The sequence below is a fragment of the Pocillopora damicornis genome, chromosome 7, assembly GCF_964200805.1.
Source record: "Pocillopora damicornis chromosome 7, jaPocDami1.2, whole genome shotgun sequence".
NCBI lineage: Eukaryota > Metazoa > Cnidaria > Anthozoa > Scleractinia > Pocilloporidae > Pocillopora > Pocillopora damicornis.
The window spans coordinates 4,452,554-4,471,399 of NC_142676.1; the positions used below are offsets into that span (position 1 = coordinate 4,452,554).

General features: G+C 38.4%; 2 protein-coding genes across 11 annotated transcripts in view; both read left to right on the forward strand.

Moving 5' to 3' along the window:
• The window catches only part of LOC113686050 (putative skeletal organic matrix protein 5), a 30,981-nt gene that overhangs the window by 11,296 nt on the left and 839 nt on the right, over positions 1–18,846 (forward strand). For 4 of the 10 annotated variants that reach the window (XM_089212171.1, XM_089212177.1, XM_089212172.1 and 1 more), the window contains one exon: positions 18,448–18,577. In XM_089212171.1, the coding sequence (XP_089068297.1) occupies positions 18,448–18,577 (130 nt within the window). Of the gene's footprint in view, positions 1–11,151; positions 11,257–12,784; positions 13,108–13,214; positions 13,289–13,686; positions 13,792–13,896; positions 13,990–14,330; positions 14,424–15,450; positions 15,544–15,698; positions 15,792–15,921; positions 15,985–16,468; positions 16,583–17,152; positions 17,271–18,210; positions 18,254–18,447; positions 18,578–18,846 lie in introns of those variants that run through there. The other 6 variants (XM_089212168.1, XM_089212170.1, XM_089212169.1 and 3 more) reach the window with 4 other exon arrangements.
• On the forward strand, positions 1,263–10,157 carry LOC113686047 (uncharacterized). Its single transcript, XM_089212181.1, has 10 exons — positions 1,263–1,384; positions 4,279–4,601; positions 5,066–5,139; positions 5,667–5,759; positions 6,018–6,110; positions 6,542–6,604; positions 7,168–7,297; positions 7,488–7,530; positions 7,744–7,873; positions 8,849–10,157. Exons 2-10 carry the CDS (start codon positions 4,292–4,294, stop codon positions 9,374–9,376), a joined length of 1,464 nt encoding a protein of 487 aa, XP_089068307.1. The 5' UTR covers positions 1,263–1,384; positions 4,279–4,291; the 3' UTR covers positions 9,377–10,157.

Genomic DNA, 18,846 nt, shown 5'->3' on the forward strand with positions numbered 1-18,846 from the left:
ACTCTAAAATGCTTTACGTAGCGCGAAAAAAAAAATGTTTCTAGAGTCTATTATCAAATCCATTAACAGCGTAGAATTTTGACTTTTATAGAATTGTTTGGTTCGATTTTGTGATGCTCATGAAGTAAATGTTTAAGTGAAGATTGTCCTTATGCAGGGCGTAAGCTGTAAAAATTGGTGGACACCATTTGAGGAACATCACCAGTAATATTCTTTCAAAGAGTTTCGTTCGTACGATATGGCTTTGTGTCACGTGACCCTGTTGCCTCAACTTGTACTGGAGAATACCCAGTGTTATTGTATAACTGGAATATAATGTCGATCCACCTTTGTAATTTTAAACTCCTCTATTTTTGAAATACTTGTAAGTCGTCTCTTTTATTTGTACAATAAAAATATCTAGGTTGTGTGTTCGTGAGTTTCTCCCGCCGAACGCTTACAAGCTAAACCGGGTTCCAAATAAATTATTCGGAAGCAACATAATGACCAGCTCAGTTGGTGATTGAGAGGCGTAAAATGAGTTAATTGTACACGTGGAGGGAACCAATACAAGAATAATATAACTGGTATCTTTGAAAGACTTAATACACATGTATCCACGAACAACTTGCAAATATAATTTGTCCCTTATTTTTGACATTTTCAGAGCACCTACTTCTTGATCAAACAGTCTGGCAAATTTCGACTATTATTTTTTCTGTTGTCCATGCTTTTTTCATAAGGGATCGCTCATAATTTATCGCCAACGGGGAGAGGGGAGGGGGTCAATGAATTTTCGTTGTGTCACAATAAACACTGATTTCCCCCTACTGCTCTGTAATATTGTTATGACCCACCCCTCCCCTCTTTTGCAGCTAATTAACCTTAATTCACCTTCTTTTTTGAAGATTTATTCATGTTTCTTCCTGGCGTTTGAGGTTTTGAAGGCTGATGCTCGATGAACTGTACAGTGATAAACGGAGTGTTTACGTTACGTACTTTCCATCCGAAAAATAACATTGTATTTTGCTTTCTTACGGAAGCGATACGCCTTTCCCAAAGATGTGTATATACCATGCACCAAGGAATAGACAAAGGAACCTTATTATAAAGGACAGCATACCTTCGAGTGACGTTTTTGTTTCAAACTTAGATCTGAAAATATTTTCAACCACATACAGACACTGGCCAAAGTGGAAAATTTCAAAGTGATAGCTGATAATACGAAATGATATTCGATTTCTAGAGAAGGTGCGCATGCCTCATTGTTCGACCCCAATCTTCTCTTTTCCAAGGCACGACTCTCCATAAGGTCTCGTGACATGAGCGAACCTAATTTTATGGTCATCGCTCTCAATCAGATCATCGCTGTACGTGGTGAAGCTGGTGAACATAGCAAAGCGTGGTGAGTACATAACATTGTTCTTTGGATGAGGAAAGTTACATTGAGTTATTATTTGGACCAAAGACTCAGTTACGTAGTAAAAACATCTCAGCTTACTCTTCGAGATGTGGTGAAAATAAAGCTGAAATTTTGTCCGTGTAGATATTAAACAACTGAAAAAGAAATGAAGCGAACAACATCCAAAATGGAGAAGGCAGCTGCTTATAAATTCGTAGATAGGAGCACGGGCTGGGTCTGTAACTAAGACTGAGTGCCTAATATCTGCAGACGGATATTTTCCCAGGGTATGTTAAGATTTAGCAAGGAGAATCTTCAACTTGTTTATGCATTAAAGACATATTTCAGACACGTTACTAAGGGTTGGGATTGAAGAAAAACGCTTTTATTCCAAATTGTGACTTATAGAAGCAATGGATCAGCATTTCAAGCTTTTCGGTACCTTTCTTTTTTCAATCCTGCGCCTTACTGGATTTTAAACAACAGCTTCGGGCATCTGAGATTTCAAGGTCGATAAAGGGGAGGAAAATGAAACAACTGGGTGCGTTTCAGTCTCATGTCCACTATCGATGATAACACATGCAATATTAAACAGAAAAACAATTCCTTGATTGTTCAGTTTATGTTTAGCTGTAAACTGGCTTTTGAATTCGGGGAATCTCACCATGCACAGCAACCTTCCTAGAGTCGGATAGAAACTTTTTTTTGTTAATGGTAAGAAAAATGAAAAGGAAATGTTACACGCCTTAGTCGTGCAAAGCACATGTTTGCATGAGAATGACGAATATGAAGGAAAAGGTACCCTTTTCAGAGGGACTGGCTACACGAGTAAAGACTAAAAAATATGATCAAAATGATCACTGAAACACGTCGGAAACGTGATTGTGAGTTTCATCTTTCGAATTTCAATCGTATTTTACCCCTTGTCATGAACAGCCCAAGACAGAAACGGAAAGTTTTATGTGGAAACATATGTGGCTCTCGTCCCTTTGCTAAAAACATCCTGTGCTACTAAAACATTTCAAAATAATAAGGAAATTCAAAACCCTGTTTTTTATCCATTAATAGATTAGCATAGTGATGGTAGACAATACGGTGTCACAAATTCCATATCCAAAGGAGAGAGATGCATTGACTCCCTTTCGGTGCCAATGAAATTAGTGACGGTTTTTTCGAGAGATATCTTGACCCGCTGAGTAGCCAATAGGGAGATAAATATCTTAGTAAATTGCCGTAGTCACCTGAGGAAAGAATATTTATTTTATGAAGTGTTCGTCATCCACAGTTATCGGGCAGCCTTTGGTACACTCATTGAAAGGCATGCATAGGATTGAACAGCAAGACAATTGCTCAAATGTTTCACCATCCTGTCCAACTCCGGGAGTCTTTCCATCCCCCCGTATCTTTCATAGAATAGAAGATATACCCATTATCCTTCTGAGAAAATGAAAGAAAAGTATTTGGTGTATAAGTCGCCCAAAGCACATTTTTTTGCGCGAGAGGGGCTCATTTGAAACAAATGAAGTCGCTTTTCAGAGAGAATTGCTACACCAGATAAGACTGTAAGAGCTTTGTTTCAAATTGATGATACTTTCACTTTAAGAGCTTCTCCACAATTACCGATAGCAGTGTGTGACTATTAATGATGGCTTTGAGGGCGAAGTAAAGAAAGAGGAGAGTGTTCATTAGAAGACTGAAACAATACCAATTACGATATAAACGGCTGCTTTGACTAGGTTCTCATTGAAAAACGTTGTTAAAGCTTTGCGAGTTTCATATTTTGAATTTAATTGCGTTTTTACCTTCGTCATGAACAGTCTTAGATAGAAACCGAAATTTTTATGTAAAACATCCTGTGTTGTGTCAAATATATATTCATCAAATTTGAAACTCCAGATATTGTATTTCTGGTGTTCTGGTGTTCTGACTGGTTCCCTCGACTCCAATCATCAGCTCATTCACCGTGTCACCCTCTATGGAAAATGATTCAACCCAGTGTTGCCAAGCTGAATTTACTTTTAGCTGAAAGCAACCATTTCTCCCGTGCATTGGAAAACAAATACTAGTCAATGTAATCTCGGTGACAAAAGTAAAAGCCACAGAGTACAATCATGAATAATGTTACACCATTTAATGGTACGTATCTTCAAAGTTTCATATGAAAATTGTGCACTTATGGTCTAGAAAAAATATAACGCCGCCACAATAGAAATAAAAGCCGGTTACCTTCAAGCTTTCAGGATGACTGCAAAGTTTGCACTGAGATTTCTTCGCACTACCAGGACCTTTTGTTACAAGGCTCACCTTTTAAATCTGTTCGAGTAGCCATAATATTGGTTTCTTCCATTCGATACCGGACAGTTAAATATTTTTAAATGAGCACAACGCTTCAGGATACTTGAGGTTTAATACATCTAGCAGAACACCTGTCTTAGTAATTTTGTAACTCGTAACTCGTATACTCAGGGCAACGAAAGTTGTCTCCGATCACTTACTTTGTTTGGTTCTAGTTTAACTAAACCCTTGAAAGAATTGCATACAACTTTTTTGCAGGCGTTACTCGCACTTTCCCAAATTTCCCACTTGATTATACGATGTTAGCACCTACAATTTTCTCTTTCCTCGATGAAAAACAGTAAAACATTTGAACTAACCTCTTCCTCAGACTAGGTCTCCAATTCTGCTTTCATCAAATTTATTATTTTAGAATCACTTTAAGTAAAAACCCAGGTGTTATTACAGAGACAAAGAAGACGAAAAAAACAAGAAATGCTATGGTATGAAAAACCAAAGTTATAAATGAGTGTAGAAACAAACTAAACCGTTATAATTGATAAATTTGAGTTACAGTTCAAATGAGTTCTTTAAAAATACACTCTCCTTAAAACACTTCACAGACAGATATCCAAAATGCACAGGAGGATAGCACGAGTCTTGGCAAATCTGGGCTGTAAAGAAGATCAGGTGGCTCCCGATAAGCCCATGCTTCTACAATCACTTGATGAAAATGCTGACGAGCAGAATGACACCGAAACGGAAGATGACCCAAGGATCTCTCAAGAAGATCTAGAACGCATAAAACCAAGCAAGCAACGGTCCAACCATCGTCTATTGTGGCTGGCCATCGTCACTTGTTTAATTTTGATCGTTTCCCTTCTCGTGGGTCTGCTGATAATGTCCGAGAAAATTAATCGCAGGTGTGGATGCTCTGAACAAAATGGTTAGGTTTTATTCAATTTTTTTCTCCTTATTTTATTGAAATTTCTTTATATTTTGATTTAAGGCCCAGTTACGAAGCTTAAATTATATGAGTGTGTGTTTTGTTTACTTTAATCCTTTCACTCCCAAGATTTTATCAGTGATTCTCCTTACTGTCTGCCAGATAGTTCTTGTGATGTTAGTTTGAAGAATTTGGTATTTGATCAACTAATAATCCTCTAACTATTGTTTATCTGTTATTCTCATCACTTTTCTGCTTGATATTGTATTGATATTGTATTGATATTGTATTGATATTGTATTGATATTGTATCGATATTGTATCGATATTGTATTGATATTGTACGCCATGTATTGATATTGTATTGATATTATATTGATATTGTAAGGAGAAATTCTGTCTTGGTCATCAATGGGAGTTGCAGGGTTTACCTTGTCTCCTGCGACAGACTGTTTCTATTTCAGGGGTCCGACACCATAAAAATCCACCGACTGAGAAGGATTTCCTAAGGGAGAATGAGACAAGTATTTCTGATTCGGTAAGGGACCTAAGAGAGAATAACCAATACGAAACAGCTCTCTAATATTCTGAAGTAATTAAAAAACTGAGGGGGCACAGTCAGGTTAACAGCTAACCCAAGTGCTTATCTGTAACAAGAGATACGATAACTGTTCAGATGAATATGGGACATTTGGGTATTTTTATTGAATTTCAAGATTAATGCCTCCAATTGTCCTTGAATCAGACATTGAAGTTTATATCAAATTAACGAAATGATGAATTCACTGAGGTAAAAGCACTATAACAAGGGTAACTGTATCTGTAAGCCTCTGCTTTCTTTGCTTAGAAATGTGTTCGACTTCTTTGAAACGTGTGTCCATCTTGTAACTAATGTCGGTTACTTTTTCCGATTACATTTTTAACCAACCATCTCCCATGTTAGGGTAATTTAGTATTATCACCTGAGTTGATAATACTATATTACCCTGTTATTCTCTTCTACCGGCGCAGCACCACAGTTTCTTAAGAAACTTACCCGCTTTATTCATTTATCCACCATGATAGCTTGAATATCTCAGCTCTACTATGGTCAAAGTGGAGGCCGCAGTGGATGAATCAAAGAATGACATCGCCAAATTGAACAGAATGACAACAACGGTAAAGATTTTGCCGTTTCTTAGTTAAGGATTCTAAAAAATGTCATTTAGTAACTACTCACTACCACCATGGAGTAAGTAGCCAGTAGCTAGTCAGATTACAACATTTGTAGTAGTACCCTAAGAACGAGTGTGGAATTATTCTAAAATCAATTATGAGAAATAGGGCCGGAAACTGTTAAAATGTCTAAGCTTCTTCCTGAAGAAAAACTGGAAATGCCGAAAGAAGTTATGTGTTGTATCTTTATCTTCACTTTAGGTTGAAAACCTCAACTCTGCTATGAACGAGGTGAAGGCTGCATTGGATGGAACAAAGAGGGACCTTGCTAATCTTAAAGAAACTGTTACAACGGTAAAGACCTCACTTATTATCAACATTTTTTTTTCTGAAGACATTTTTCTATTCATTCGTTTAGTTCCACCTGCCATATTTATCATTGGTCCCTTTTCCAAGTTGAAGAAATTTCCTTACAACCAACAACGGAAATCTTTGGAAACATTTACTTAATACTGATTTTACTTCTTCAGTTTTATTTTCAAATCTCTTTTGTTTATGGTGCTATGTAAGAAAGAAAACAGCATTCAAGCGTCCTTTGTTTAGGATTCATATGAGCGAGTATATTTCTGGAGGGTAGAGCAAGCTATATCTAATAAAACCGGCAAAACAAACAAGCAATGATCCCTCAGAACTTCTCGGCACTTTGATTAAGGTAATAGTTTATGCGATTGTTGCCGTGTGTAAAGGTGCTCTTTTCTGATTACTTCTCTTGCTGTCTTAATCAGGTGAAGTGCGCGTCAGATAGAACCAGTAATGAACTCGCGGTACTGAACTGTACCATGACAAAGGTAAAATCGTCAAATTGCGGTAAGAACATCCGTGCCACACCTCACTGCCTCTCGGATGCCCTTTTTTTCTTTATTTAACCACATTTAGACGTCAACTGTGATCTGCTACTAAACAGTTGCACAGTAACATGGAATCTATTTGACAAACGTTATCAAAGACATTATCGGTCTGGCGATAAGATGAAGTAATTTATTGTCGACTTATCCAAGTTTCTTGATAATGGAAAGAAGATAATAACATTCCTCAACGACTATTTCTCTCAATGATTTCGATTTCATGTTGTGTTTTTTTCGGCTTGCTTATCCGACCCCTTCCGAGGACGTAGAACTACAGTGCACAATGAGACCTAAATATTCGGATCTTCTTGTTCATCGAGTTGTGCAATCTAAGAGGGCCATGCAATGCGATCGTTTGAATTAGAGAGTAACAGCAAAATCTTTAAAAGTATCTAAGGAAAAAAAAACGCGAGAAATCAACCGGTATTGTAACATATAGATAACAAATAACAGTTACTGTAATGATCTTGTTGGTATCCTTATTTTTAAAATTTTCTTACACCTAGCTTAACAAAGCCAATCAAAGTAACTTACGCATGTCGTGCCAGAACGAGACCTGGAACGCAGGGCATGATGAGTGCAAACACGAATCACGTTCTGCAACCAATTTCAGTGGAAAATCTTCTAAGGAAACACGTAAGTATGGTCTTTGTGGTAGAGCTTCAATGATGTACGGAGGTGCCCATGAAGCACCATGTTTATAATCAAGTTCATTTGTCTACTTCCGATGAAGAAAGAGGGTTCTTCGTCAGGTGATGAGGTCACTGATAGAGAAAGATCAAAATTTCCTTTGCTTTCTTCTGATTTCTTTTTTTCAACCTTAAAGCCCCAGCCGCTAAAAGTTGCAAGGAACTGTACAACAGAAATGGGTAAGTTTATTTCCTTTCGCAAAATCCATTTTACAATGATCTAAAAACCCTGCAGCTACTGAGTAGAGAATGTGTTTTTGCTCCTATCCAAAGCTGCCTTCAGCGCGATTTTCGTTGTGAGGTATTAAGACTCCAAATCAAACCTTCGAACCTACCTCTTCTTTTAGGAATTTTTTAATTACACTCTTTTCATGTCATTTTCTACAAATTCAGATCTGACGGTAACAAGGAATACCCGTTGAAACTTGGTAAAAGGATCCATCCTGTTAACTGTCACATGACAGCTCTTAATGGATGTGGGGGTGGTGGTTGGACTCTGGTCATGAAGATGGATTGTTCCAAGGTAAACATGGAACAGGGCATAGGGTAAAATATAGAGTGAACTATTTTTTGGACAATTTTTTTGGACCATTTTTTTTTTGGACCATTTTTTTTTACCATTTTAAAGGGGAGGGGAAGCACACCGTTAGTGCTGAGGGAGGGGTGTGAGGAAGAGTGTTATTACTCATGGAGGAGTGGGAGGTTTCACTCGATCGTACAAACTATTCTAATTGGTTTTTCGACTGATTTTTTGTATGTCAAAATTTTAGCGCTGGGCCAGTAACCAGTAGTGTTTACTATTACAACCACCTCCCACCCCTCCTTGCGTAGTAATAGTCCGTCTCTCATCAATTCCCCGAGTACTAAAAACTCTGCCTCCCACCCCTCCCCTAATACTGATAGACTGCATCCCACCCCTCCCTGAGAACTAATGGTGTGCTTCCCTCCCTCCACCTATAAAATGGTTCAAAAGATGGTCCAAAAAATGGTCCCAAAAAACGATCCAAAAAATTGTCCAGTCCATATTTTACCCTATGCCCGTGGAACAGTGTTGATAAAAATGCACAAATGCACTAATCGTAAGCAATTTAATAGTTCTTAAAATAATTATTTTTCTGGCGCCGTTATTTGAAACTGGAAAATGTAAATGTATCATGATTGCAAAATAGTCCTGGAAAAGATTTTTTGAATCAATTGAGTTTACGTGCCCTGTTCAGAAATAGATAAAATTAGAGAAAAAAAGATGATTGTATTTTAAAAGTTATCGATTACATGGCGCGAGTGAAACAAAAATATGCCCCTTCAAAGAAAATTAGAGAAGCTCGAATTATAGTGAGTGGGAAGGCACTATATCAACTGAAATTAGAGGGGGAAAATTGATTACTGGTTTTTTTTTTCCATTCATGCAGTGCAGATATTTCTCGTCCTCAAATTTCACTTAAATAAAGATGTCACGCGGGGAAAAAAATCATTTTGATGATTTGATTTTGTTTACTAGAACACCTTTCATTATAATCAATTAATTTGGAGTAACAAGCTGAAATACAACCCTTTTTCTGGGATGACTGGGTTTGACAGACGAGAGACCATGTTGCCAACTTACTGGGAAACTGAGTTCACCAGGATCTGTCTCGGTATGAAGAACGGCAAAGAAACCAACTTCATCGCCATCAATATAACGGCTTCCTCCCTGTTCTCTCTGATCGCTGATGGGAAATACCACCCAACCTCTTTGGGCCGAGACAAATGGAAGTCGCTTCTCCGCTCAAACGCCTCACTACAATCAAACTGCACCCGGGAAGGATTCAACGCATTTTGTGCGGGTGGTGCCTTTAAATCCAGGGCTAGAATCGGTATCATTGCTAGCCAAGAAAATCATTGTCACAGCTGTGATTCCAGCATCGGTTTTGGCACAGGGGGTCATCGTGGTCACTCGAACGCCTGTGGAATCGTGGCACTGGGTAAATCGGCAGAAGATGATGGGCACAAAAACATCAAGACCATGGGATTCATTCTCGTTCAATAATGTAGTAGTAATAGCCCCTAGCTGGTTTTTTTTTAAGTAAACTCTCGGGTATTTTTTCTTAGACAAAATGTGTTCTTAGAAACGAACAGTTTATGAAAAGCAAGGCTCAATTTAAGGTGGTAGAGGATAGTGTCCGCACACAACTACCCAAACTGGTTTTTTTTTTTTTTTTTTATCTTCAACAGCTTCGCTGCACGTACTCAGACAAATTAAATTGCATGCACGTGATAAAATTTGATGAATCATAAAATGTGATAACTTAAGAAATTTTCAATTGTCGTTGAGTCCTAATTTTGTATAACGCCATGTAGAAAATTGAGTCGGCGGTACTCGGAGTAATTTACCAAAGTAAACCAAGAGCATTTGAAATTTGACTGGGTGTAATTTTTCGAGGTTATCATGGACTACGAGCAGTACCGCCTTTTTGGTTAAGTCCTTTACGTGAATAGAAGAACATCAGTGAAAAAAAAAATCGTTGTTAGTCTGCCTGGCAGAACTCTGGAACTGAGGCCTGAGGCGCTCAAAAAGTAGAAAAGAAAAGTCATTGAAAGATATCCTGGTTAGAGATAAACTTTGCAGGGAGAATATTTTAAATCGCTTTCAAATGGCATGAGTCGTGCAGGCCCGTCAACACTTTTAAACTACCTCTATTTTTGTGCGCCTCATCCCCGCAGTTTCAAGAGTAAACTGTTATAAAGTTGTAAAGTATTGTAGTAAAAAAACAATGTGGTTTAAAATGCAGAGGGGTCGGAATAAACAGCTCTTGTCAATGCCAAAATTATGAAGAAAGGAGGACTTGGTTAGAACAGTGTTTGTACACTGATCAATTGACCGGCAGAGACTTGGCGGAACATCCGTAGAGTAGATACATGTCTATCTAATGTGCACAGGAGATTATAAACTGAGAAGTTTACAATCTTTTTACGCGCGTCAAATATATTTTTGTGCAAAACCTCGCCACTTTGCTCTGCGTACCTAGTGCAATATATATACCAACCCCCCCCCCCCCCCGAGTCTGAAAGTATAAGGGCTCGAACCTTGGCCACGTCAACTTATCTTTGTCTTTCTTTTTCTTCTCTTTTCTTTACTTTTTCCTTTTTTTTCCCTTTCAATCGACAATTTTTTTAAAGGATATGTTAGACTTGTTCAGATTAAAACGCTCATGTGAGAACGTTTGACGACGTAGCTTTCATGTTCAATCGATAACAAGTCCAAAAGCAAGGGTGAGACGCTGAAAAACATCGAACTAAACCCAACAAATCAAAATGAATCCGAAGAAACCCAATCAGATTCGTTCAACGATGGCCAGAGTCGAAGCTGATCCAGATCACAAGAATCGTTACGAATGTCGAAATGTAGTCCGCCATTTTGAAAACCGTGAGGGGCTTGGAATAAGGTTTACGGATTTACACGACACCGTAACAGTGCCTAGGGCTTTCCAAGAAGGTAGGCACGTTAAGCAAAAAAGAGTGAAAAGCCTACGTTGAATAAACTGGATGTAAGCCAAGAATCTGGGCCGACTACATGAGATGGAAGCCAACTGGTCAACTTTTTTTTTTAAGATAATATGAAACGACAAATAACACGTTTGTAGCAGGTGAAGAAAGACTTCTTTCCCAGTTTGGGTACTCAAAATATTTAACTGCAAACGGAGACACGAATATTTGTTTGAAACCTTGTTGTGCCCTTTTATTTTCTTGAGGGCACAACTTCTTCTTACAGTTATCAGGTGTCAAAACGTGACCCAAGCTTTTTCTCTTTTCCGCGAGGCTCGCGCTCGCTTTTCATAGGGTCACATGACGTCAATCAGCCTAGCCAGTCATTGCTCTCAATCAGATTTTCTCTGTGCGTGGTGAAGCTGAGGAAGTGACTAAAGCGTGGTGAGTACATAAACATTACGTTCTTCAAGTTACGAGAGTTATTAATGAATATTTGGCCAAAGAAACAATTAAGCACAGTATCAACATTAAGCTGACTAGTTGACATATAGTAAAACTACACCAGAAGCCGAAATTTTGTCCGTGTTGATAGCCAGCAACTGAAAACTAATGATCATGAATTCGTCGATAGAAACACCGGCTGGCTCGATAAAATACTTAGTTGATGGGTACCTAGTATCCGCAGACGGATTATTTCTCAGAGTACGTTAAGAATTAGTAAAGAGGATGATTTAACGGTTGAAACATTGGACATATATCTGGACATAAAGGTGTCATATATGGCAATCAGAAGAGAGTTTTCAGTTTTGCAGTACCTCGTTCTTTTATGAAAATGGATTATTCTTGTTTCCAATCCTGCAACACACTGATTTTCAGGAGTCCACGGTATCTGAGACATCGACGTCAACAAAGGGGAGGGAAAGGAAACGACTGGGTGCACTTCAACGAAAACTTAACGCGCGTAAAGGTTGAATAGGAAGACAATTCCTGAAATATTTTCACGTCTGTAAACTTACTGTCGTGTGATAATTGCGTGACCCAATATTCAGACATTAGTTTAACAGTTGTCAGTTCAAACCCCCTTACCCCCCTCCTTCGCATCATCCTCGATAATAAACCAGGCGATAACTTGGGGAAATTCGCCATGCACCACATCTTTCCCAGAGTCGGCTGTTTAGCCGTTGCTTTTTAAGGCTTGGAAAAATGAAATGGCGTTATCACGCCCCTGAGTCATGAAAAGGGGAAAGATGTCGCTTTCACAGCGACTTTCTGCACGCATCAGAAAAGACTTCAGAAGCTTTGTTTTAAATTGATGGTACTGTCCCTCTACTAGTCTCTAGCTTTTGGCCAGAGTAGTGTGCGATTATCAAAAATGGGTTCGTTGGCGAAGGTAGAGGGTGACAACGTTATTAGTACACATCAGAAATCTCAAGTAGGCTGTCATTAAATTACCCCGCTTCCTTTTGTAAATATTAAATGTCGTAATTCAATAGCGTTTTATGCCTGCGTCAGTCTTCACTAGGAAAATAACAAATTGAAACTTGAAACTATATCGAAAATGGAAACACGAATGGAACAGCGACCGTGAGAATGAAGAGCCTAAAGTGTACGAGTAAACAAATGTTTTTGTTTTGTTTTCATGTATTTACGTCTTTGTGCTTTCAATAACACTTTTTGGCTGATGTGTAGCCCTCACTTGAAATATATGAGAGGAACCTGTCTTTCTCACATAAGAACGTATTCTTATTACCGGTATTTAGCCACTATTTGCGTCACCCAGAGCATTAGAGAAGCTAACCTACGTGTTGAATGACATCATGAGTTAATGAAGTTCTCTTTGACCAGCAGATATTTCTAATCTTATTTTACCCTAGTCTGGTCAAAACAGCAACACGTCAACACGTCAGTGTTAGTTGGGTACACATCAGATGATTAATTTTAAATAATAACTGATTGAAACACTCCACAGAACGTTTTCCAGAATGCACAGGAGATTTGCTCAAGCATTAAGAAGTTTAGCCTTCAAAGAAGGAGAGTTGGCTTCAGACAAGCCCATACTTTTGCAATCAGCTGAGGAACATGCAGAGGACCAGAATCACACCGAGATGGAAGATGACTCATGGATCTTGCAAGAAGATCTAGAACGCATAAAACCAAGCAAGCAGCAGTCCAACCATCGTCTATTGTGGTTGGCCGTTGTCACGTGTTTAATTTTGTTCCTTGTCCTCCTTGTTAGTTTGCTGGTATTGTCTCGGAAAATTGGTCATGGATGTAAATGCTCGGAACAAAATGGTTTGTTTTTTAAAAATCACCCGCAATTTCTTGATATCTTCCATTTAAGGCCTTCCGACAAAGCTTGACTTTATGTGTTTTATTTGCTTTAACTCTTTCCACTTCAGGGCCTCAACACCTTGAAAGTCAAACACCCGAGAAGGAATTTGAAAGGAAAAATACGACAAGCAATTCTGAATTGGTAAGGGCTTAATAGAATGGATTGGGAGGGGAGAGTTCGCCATGCAGTGGCTCATACTGCTGCTGTACCTAATTTCTTCTCTATCAGTGGGCTCATGTGCACGAGGCAAGAAGGACTGGTAGAGAGGTAGATGGAAAATCGAGCACTGGAGGAGATTTATGCCATGTAGATTCTTCGGATTTACGAGTTACCGCAAAGAAAGAAAAAGAAGAAAAACTCCTCCAAAGGGGAGATCGAGAGACATCCTCTTCCCTTAGATACACCGCTGGAACTAGCTAAGCAAAATATTGGTCTGCAATAAGAGACCGGTGCAGTTAATGTTTATCTGGATGAACCACACAGGATCTGTTATGCATGCAATAAGCTCCTGTCATTCTAATTGGATTTCTTAATTTCAGCTCAAGTACCTCCAGTTTTTGAATGAGACATTGAAGTCCACATTGAATAAAAGAAACGATGACCTTGCTGAGCTAAAAAGCACTGTAAAAAGGGTGACGCTATCTGTAAGTTTTTACCTTGTTTCCTAAGAAATGAGTCATTTCTTTTAATCGACGGTATAACTGGTAACAAACGTCAGTTACTTTTACTGATCGGAATTATCCCTCAAGGTTGAAAACCTTCACTCTGCTATGATGGATGTGAGGGCCGCAATGAATGGAACAAAGAACGACCTTGCCAAACTGAAGAGAACTGTAACAACGGTAAAGATTTTAATGTTTTTGCTCAATAAATTCTAGAAATGTCCCTTGACAATGATCATTTTAACTCAGAAAATGATTAAATGCCATTTCCGAGGTAATGTTTTCATTCAAAATTCACTCCATCTATCATTAAAATTATTTCCCAACGTGAAAAAAGACCGTAACTGCCTCATCTCAAAACATCGTCTCTTCACATGTTGATCTTGTGTAATGGAAATCTTTGGCAACATCCGTTTCATTCATGTCAGTCTGTTTCCTAAGAAATGAGTCATTTCTTTTAATCGACGGTATATCTGGTAACAAACGTCAGTTACTTTTACTGATCGGAATTATCCCTCAAAGTTGAAAACCTTCACTCTACTATGAAGGATGTGAGGGCCGCAGTGAATGGAACAAAGAGCGACCTTGCCAAACTGAAGAGAACTGTAACAACGGTAAAGATTTTAATGTTTTTGCTCAATAGATTCTAGAAATCTCCCTCGATAATAATCATTTTTAACTCAGAAAATGATTAAATGCCATTTCCGAGGTACTGTTTTCATCCAAAATTCACTCCATCTACCATTATAAATTATTTCCCAACGTGAAAAAAGACTCTCACTGCCTCATCACTACACATGTACGTAGATCTTGTTTAACGGAAATCTTTGGCAACATCCGTTTCATTCCTGTCAGTTTTAAATTTTCTTTGCTCTTCATGGATTGCATAGCATACACATCTAAAGACAAATACATTTAAGATTTCATGCAATATTTAATAAAGAAAAGAAAAATATATTTTGTAACGTTTTGCTAATGACACTGAAGTATGTTCATCATGTATGATTCGTGTTAACTGTAGCAGCATTTCAGGCGGCTTGTAAGTATGATGAATCCCAAGGGGCTATAGATGATGTAACGCTCGCTGTATCCTGCATCAATAAACGAGATGCCCGGTCCGGATGCTGTGTTCGTGTTTATTAAGATTAGTTTAAAAATATTTATAGTCGTTTCAGGGTGATTAGAGTATAAATGATTCCCCTGAAATATGCTTTTCATATAATGTTTCAAAGCAAAAACTACTTATGGAAATGTTACCAATTACTTTTTACCGTCTCAACCAAGTAAAAGGAAATTTAGAAATCAAGAACAAAGATTTGTGCCTTAAAACAGAGTAACCAAAAAAAACAACAGTGAAGTGAACTGCGTTTGGCTTCATAGGGGCAATGGCAAGGTATTAGGAAAACAGAAAGACTAATCGTTTAGTAAAATTTAAAAAACGATCTCTGGCTAAAACTTTTAAAAAATACGAGCTTTCGGCTGTTTGCGCTACAGCCTTCAACCGTAAGGCTGTAGCGCAAACAGCCGAAAGCTCGTATTTTTTAAAAGTTTTAGCCAGAGATCGTTTATTAAATTTTACAAGATGTCTTATCCTGGCTGCGGCCCCTCTATCTTTTCACTAATCGTTTATTTGCTATGCAGCTGGAACTCTTCAATTCGTCCTTAAATCAGGTGAACTCTAAGTTGACCCGAACAAGCAATGATATCTCCAAACTTTACAGCACTGTGACAAAGGTAAAAGTTTACTCGATTGTTGCAAATGTGAAACAATATCAGTGCAAGATTATTGGTGCCTTGAAAAGTTGTGAACATTGTTTCGGCTCCACAGGAACGAACACATTTCTGAAGGGTCAGAGTATGCTATTGAAACTCTGTTATCTTGTTTACAGCTGGAAAATTACAACTCATCCCTTAACGAGGTGAAGTCCAAGTTAGATAGATCACGAATTGATCTATCAGAGCTTAACAGCACCGTAACCAAGGTAAAATTGAGTTCACACACATATGAAGACTTCGTATGACTAGACAAGTTCATCCTAACTACGTTCCTGTTCAAATGCTGTGAATACAATTATCACTTAACGCGGAAATCTTTATTCGTCCTCTAACCAGGTAAAGTCTACATTAGACAGAAGAAGTAAGGATGTAACAGACCTGAAAAGTACTGTGACGAAGGTAAACATTTATGTAATGGTTGTGCCTGCCCATAGCTAGAAATTAGAATTTTATTTTCCCGTTTGGTCTGCTTGCAGTACTTTGGTAATGCTCTGGCAGATTAAGTTATTTAAGTTTGTTTTTAAATCCTAAATTTATAGCGATTGTAAAAGTTAGCGTTTCTATCTACTTTTCTCGCCTTGTGTTTTTGGTTTTTATCGTTTATAATTGTCCACTGTTTGGACATTAGTCATTTTGTGAATTTGAATTTTGTATTTAGTAATTCTCAGTTTTTCCCTCTGCATTCACTTGCGCACAAATTGACGTACATACTAAAAAACATTTCGTTTCGTCTGATCACCAGAATACATCCTACTAATCCGACATTTTGCGCTCACGATCTTTTTGATACTTATATCTCCTGGCAAGTTAAGCAACATTTTCCTTTAAATATAAGTTAATAAAGGTTCCATTTTAATTTTGGATACCGCTCTTCCTGCTTTAGGTGAAGTCTAAGTCAGATAGAACCAGCGATGATGTCTCGGTACTCAACTGTACAGTGACAAAGGTGAACATCGTCATCGAATAAGATCATCAGTGACACGCTTGGATGCTCCTGGTGTGCCACTCCTTTTTCTTACTATATCTTTACATTATATGTTATGTATTACTGAACACATGTACGACTACAGTGAGCCTATTTGTTAAAAATTAGCAGGGACGTTATCGAGCCATCGATAATGTGGCATCCATAGGGTTAATCGTTAGCCATAAAACGGCCAAAAAATTCAGCTGTTGCTGACAGCAAAATTTTGTTGAATCTTTTTGTACTTTCGGGAGCAGCATTTAAAATCAACTCTTTAATTAATGTCACTACCATTCGACTCCACGTTTTCCTTCCACAGAGAGTCATAAAGATTAAAAGTAAAAGTCTCAAGCTGGTTTTTTCCGCTGTCTTTAATTCTTTTCGACGGATATAATCGAAGAACAAATAGCAACGTAAATGGGGGCTATTGCGTGATAACTCTCCCGCGATTTTGTACCACGTGGTGCAAGGTAACCAATAAAGTCGCGCGAAAATTTCTGGGTGTGTTATCATGTTTTTTAACATTACAACCCATATTAAAATATGAATAAAAAAATGTAATCGTTATGATGGGGATCCTATTATATGTTTTTTTTCCCTCAGCTGGACAAAGCTATTCAAAGTAACTTAAGCGAGTCTTGCCAGAATGTGACCTGGAACTCAGCGTTCGAGGACTGCAAATTGAAATGTTGCTGTTCAGCCAATTCTTGCGAAGAAACTCGTAAGTATTCTTGAAATTCACAACTGGTCTTTAATATCGTCATATCAAGGAGTGTGCATGTACAGCGATGCTCAAAAAATGTTTTTACTTTGCAAGTGAGATGTTTAGCTAGTAGGGACTAGTCGTATTTATCTGCTGTAGGGCAAAAAAAAAAGGGGGTGAGAGGATTTTGGTTGTGAAACCATAAAATTTACCTGATCCTTATGAGGTAAAGTCTGTAGCCTATTTGCCCACCCATTCGGAGCTTATTCCGGTTTTCATGTAACATGAAGCGACTAGGAGTATTACCACTCTCCCCTGGATGGGATACCATTCTATCGCAAGGTTACTCCCTCCCGTACCCATTAATAATCCCGGGTGGAGAGAGGCACTGAGAGAGTTGTGTCTTGCCCATGAACACAACAACATAACCCGCCACTACATCTCAGGCCACTGCAATCCCCCCCCCCCTCCCCGCTTCCTGCTTAGGCTCTGTAATATTCTTATTATGACCCTCTCCCCCTCCATCGTTGGAAGTTGATTTGCAGTCAATTTTCTATAGCCCCCTTTATACTCTGTTGGCGACGACTGATTTCCCCCCCCCCCCCCCGTTACCCCTTGAAAACAATGTGATGCCCCCAAATTCCCCCCCTCCCCCCACAGGCGATCAATAACGACTGGTGCCCTCCCTGTTGATGTTTGAATTGAACTTCTTTGCTTTTCCTTTATATATGTTTTATTGTAAGATTGAGGACAAAAGCTTTCTTGAGAGATAAACTAATTTTTTAGTACGATAGTGTATTATCATTGCTCCCACACTTAAGTCACTTTCGGTATGGATCATGAGTTTTTCGCTGCTAGTCTTCTTCAGCGTAGTCTGGCAAGAAACCTCTCTTGGGTCAAATAGGAGGGAAGTTGAACAATCTAATTCTTACTCTCTGGTTTCTTTTTCAAATTGAAGCCCCAGCCGCTGAAAGTTGTAAGGAGCTGTACAACACAAATGGGTAAGTTCTTTCCATCCATCAGAACGCATTTTACAATAAATTAAAAATTAGAGAATGTGTTTTGCTGGTATCCCAAGCTGCCTTGGGTTCGACTGTCGCTTCAGGTTATAGAGACTCCGAATCGATACTTTACATGAACCTCTTCTCTCAAGAATTGATTATATTCGTTGTTTGTTATTTTCCTCACTTTTCAGATCTGATGTCAACAAGGCATACCCTCTGAAGCTGGGGAAAAAGATCCTTCCAGTTTACTGTCACATGACAACACTTGATGGATGTGGGGGTGGTGGTTGGACCCTGGTGATGAAGATGGATGGTTCAAAGGTAAACATGAAACGATGCTCATAAAAATGCTCGAAAAGACAGTTTCCTCTCTTCTTTAAATTATTAAAATGGTTCATAAAAATTCTTCTTCAAAAGTGTTCATTCGAATTTCGCAAATCTTAATCTATCATTTTTGCAAAAAAAAGTCAAAAGATTTTTAAATCAATTGAGTTCACGTGTTCTATTCCTGTTCAACGTAGACCGAAAAGTAGTGATTGTACTTTAAAAGATATAAATCACAGGCTTCAATGAAACAAAAACTTGTACAG

Coding starts and splice junctions, on each gene's coding strand:
- LOC113686047 (XM_089212181.1), top strand. CDS start 4,292: ATGCACAGGAGGATAGCACGAGTCTTGGCAAATCTGGGCTGTAAAGAA. Junction 4,602..5,065: donor TGGATGCTCTGAACAAAATG/GTTAGGTTTTAT, acceptor TTTCTATTTCAG/GGGTCCGACACCATAAAAAT. Junction 7,874..8,848: donor TGAAGATGGATTGTTCCAAG/GTAAACATGGAA, acceptor TTTGTTTACTAG/AACACCTTTCATTATAATCA.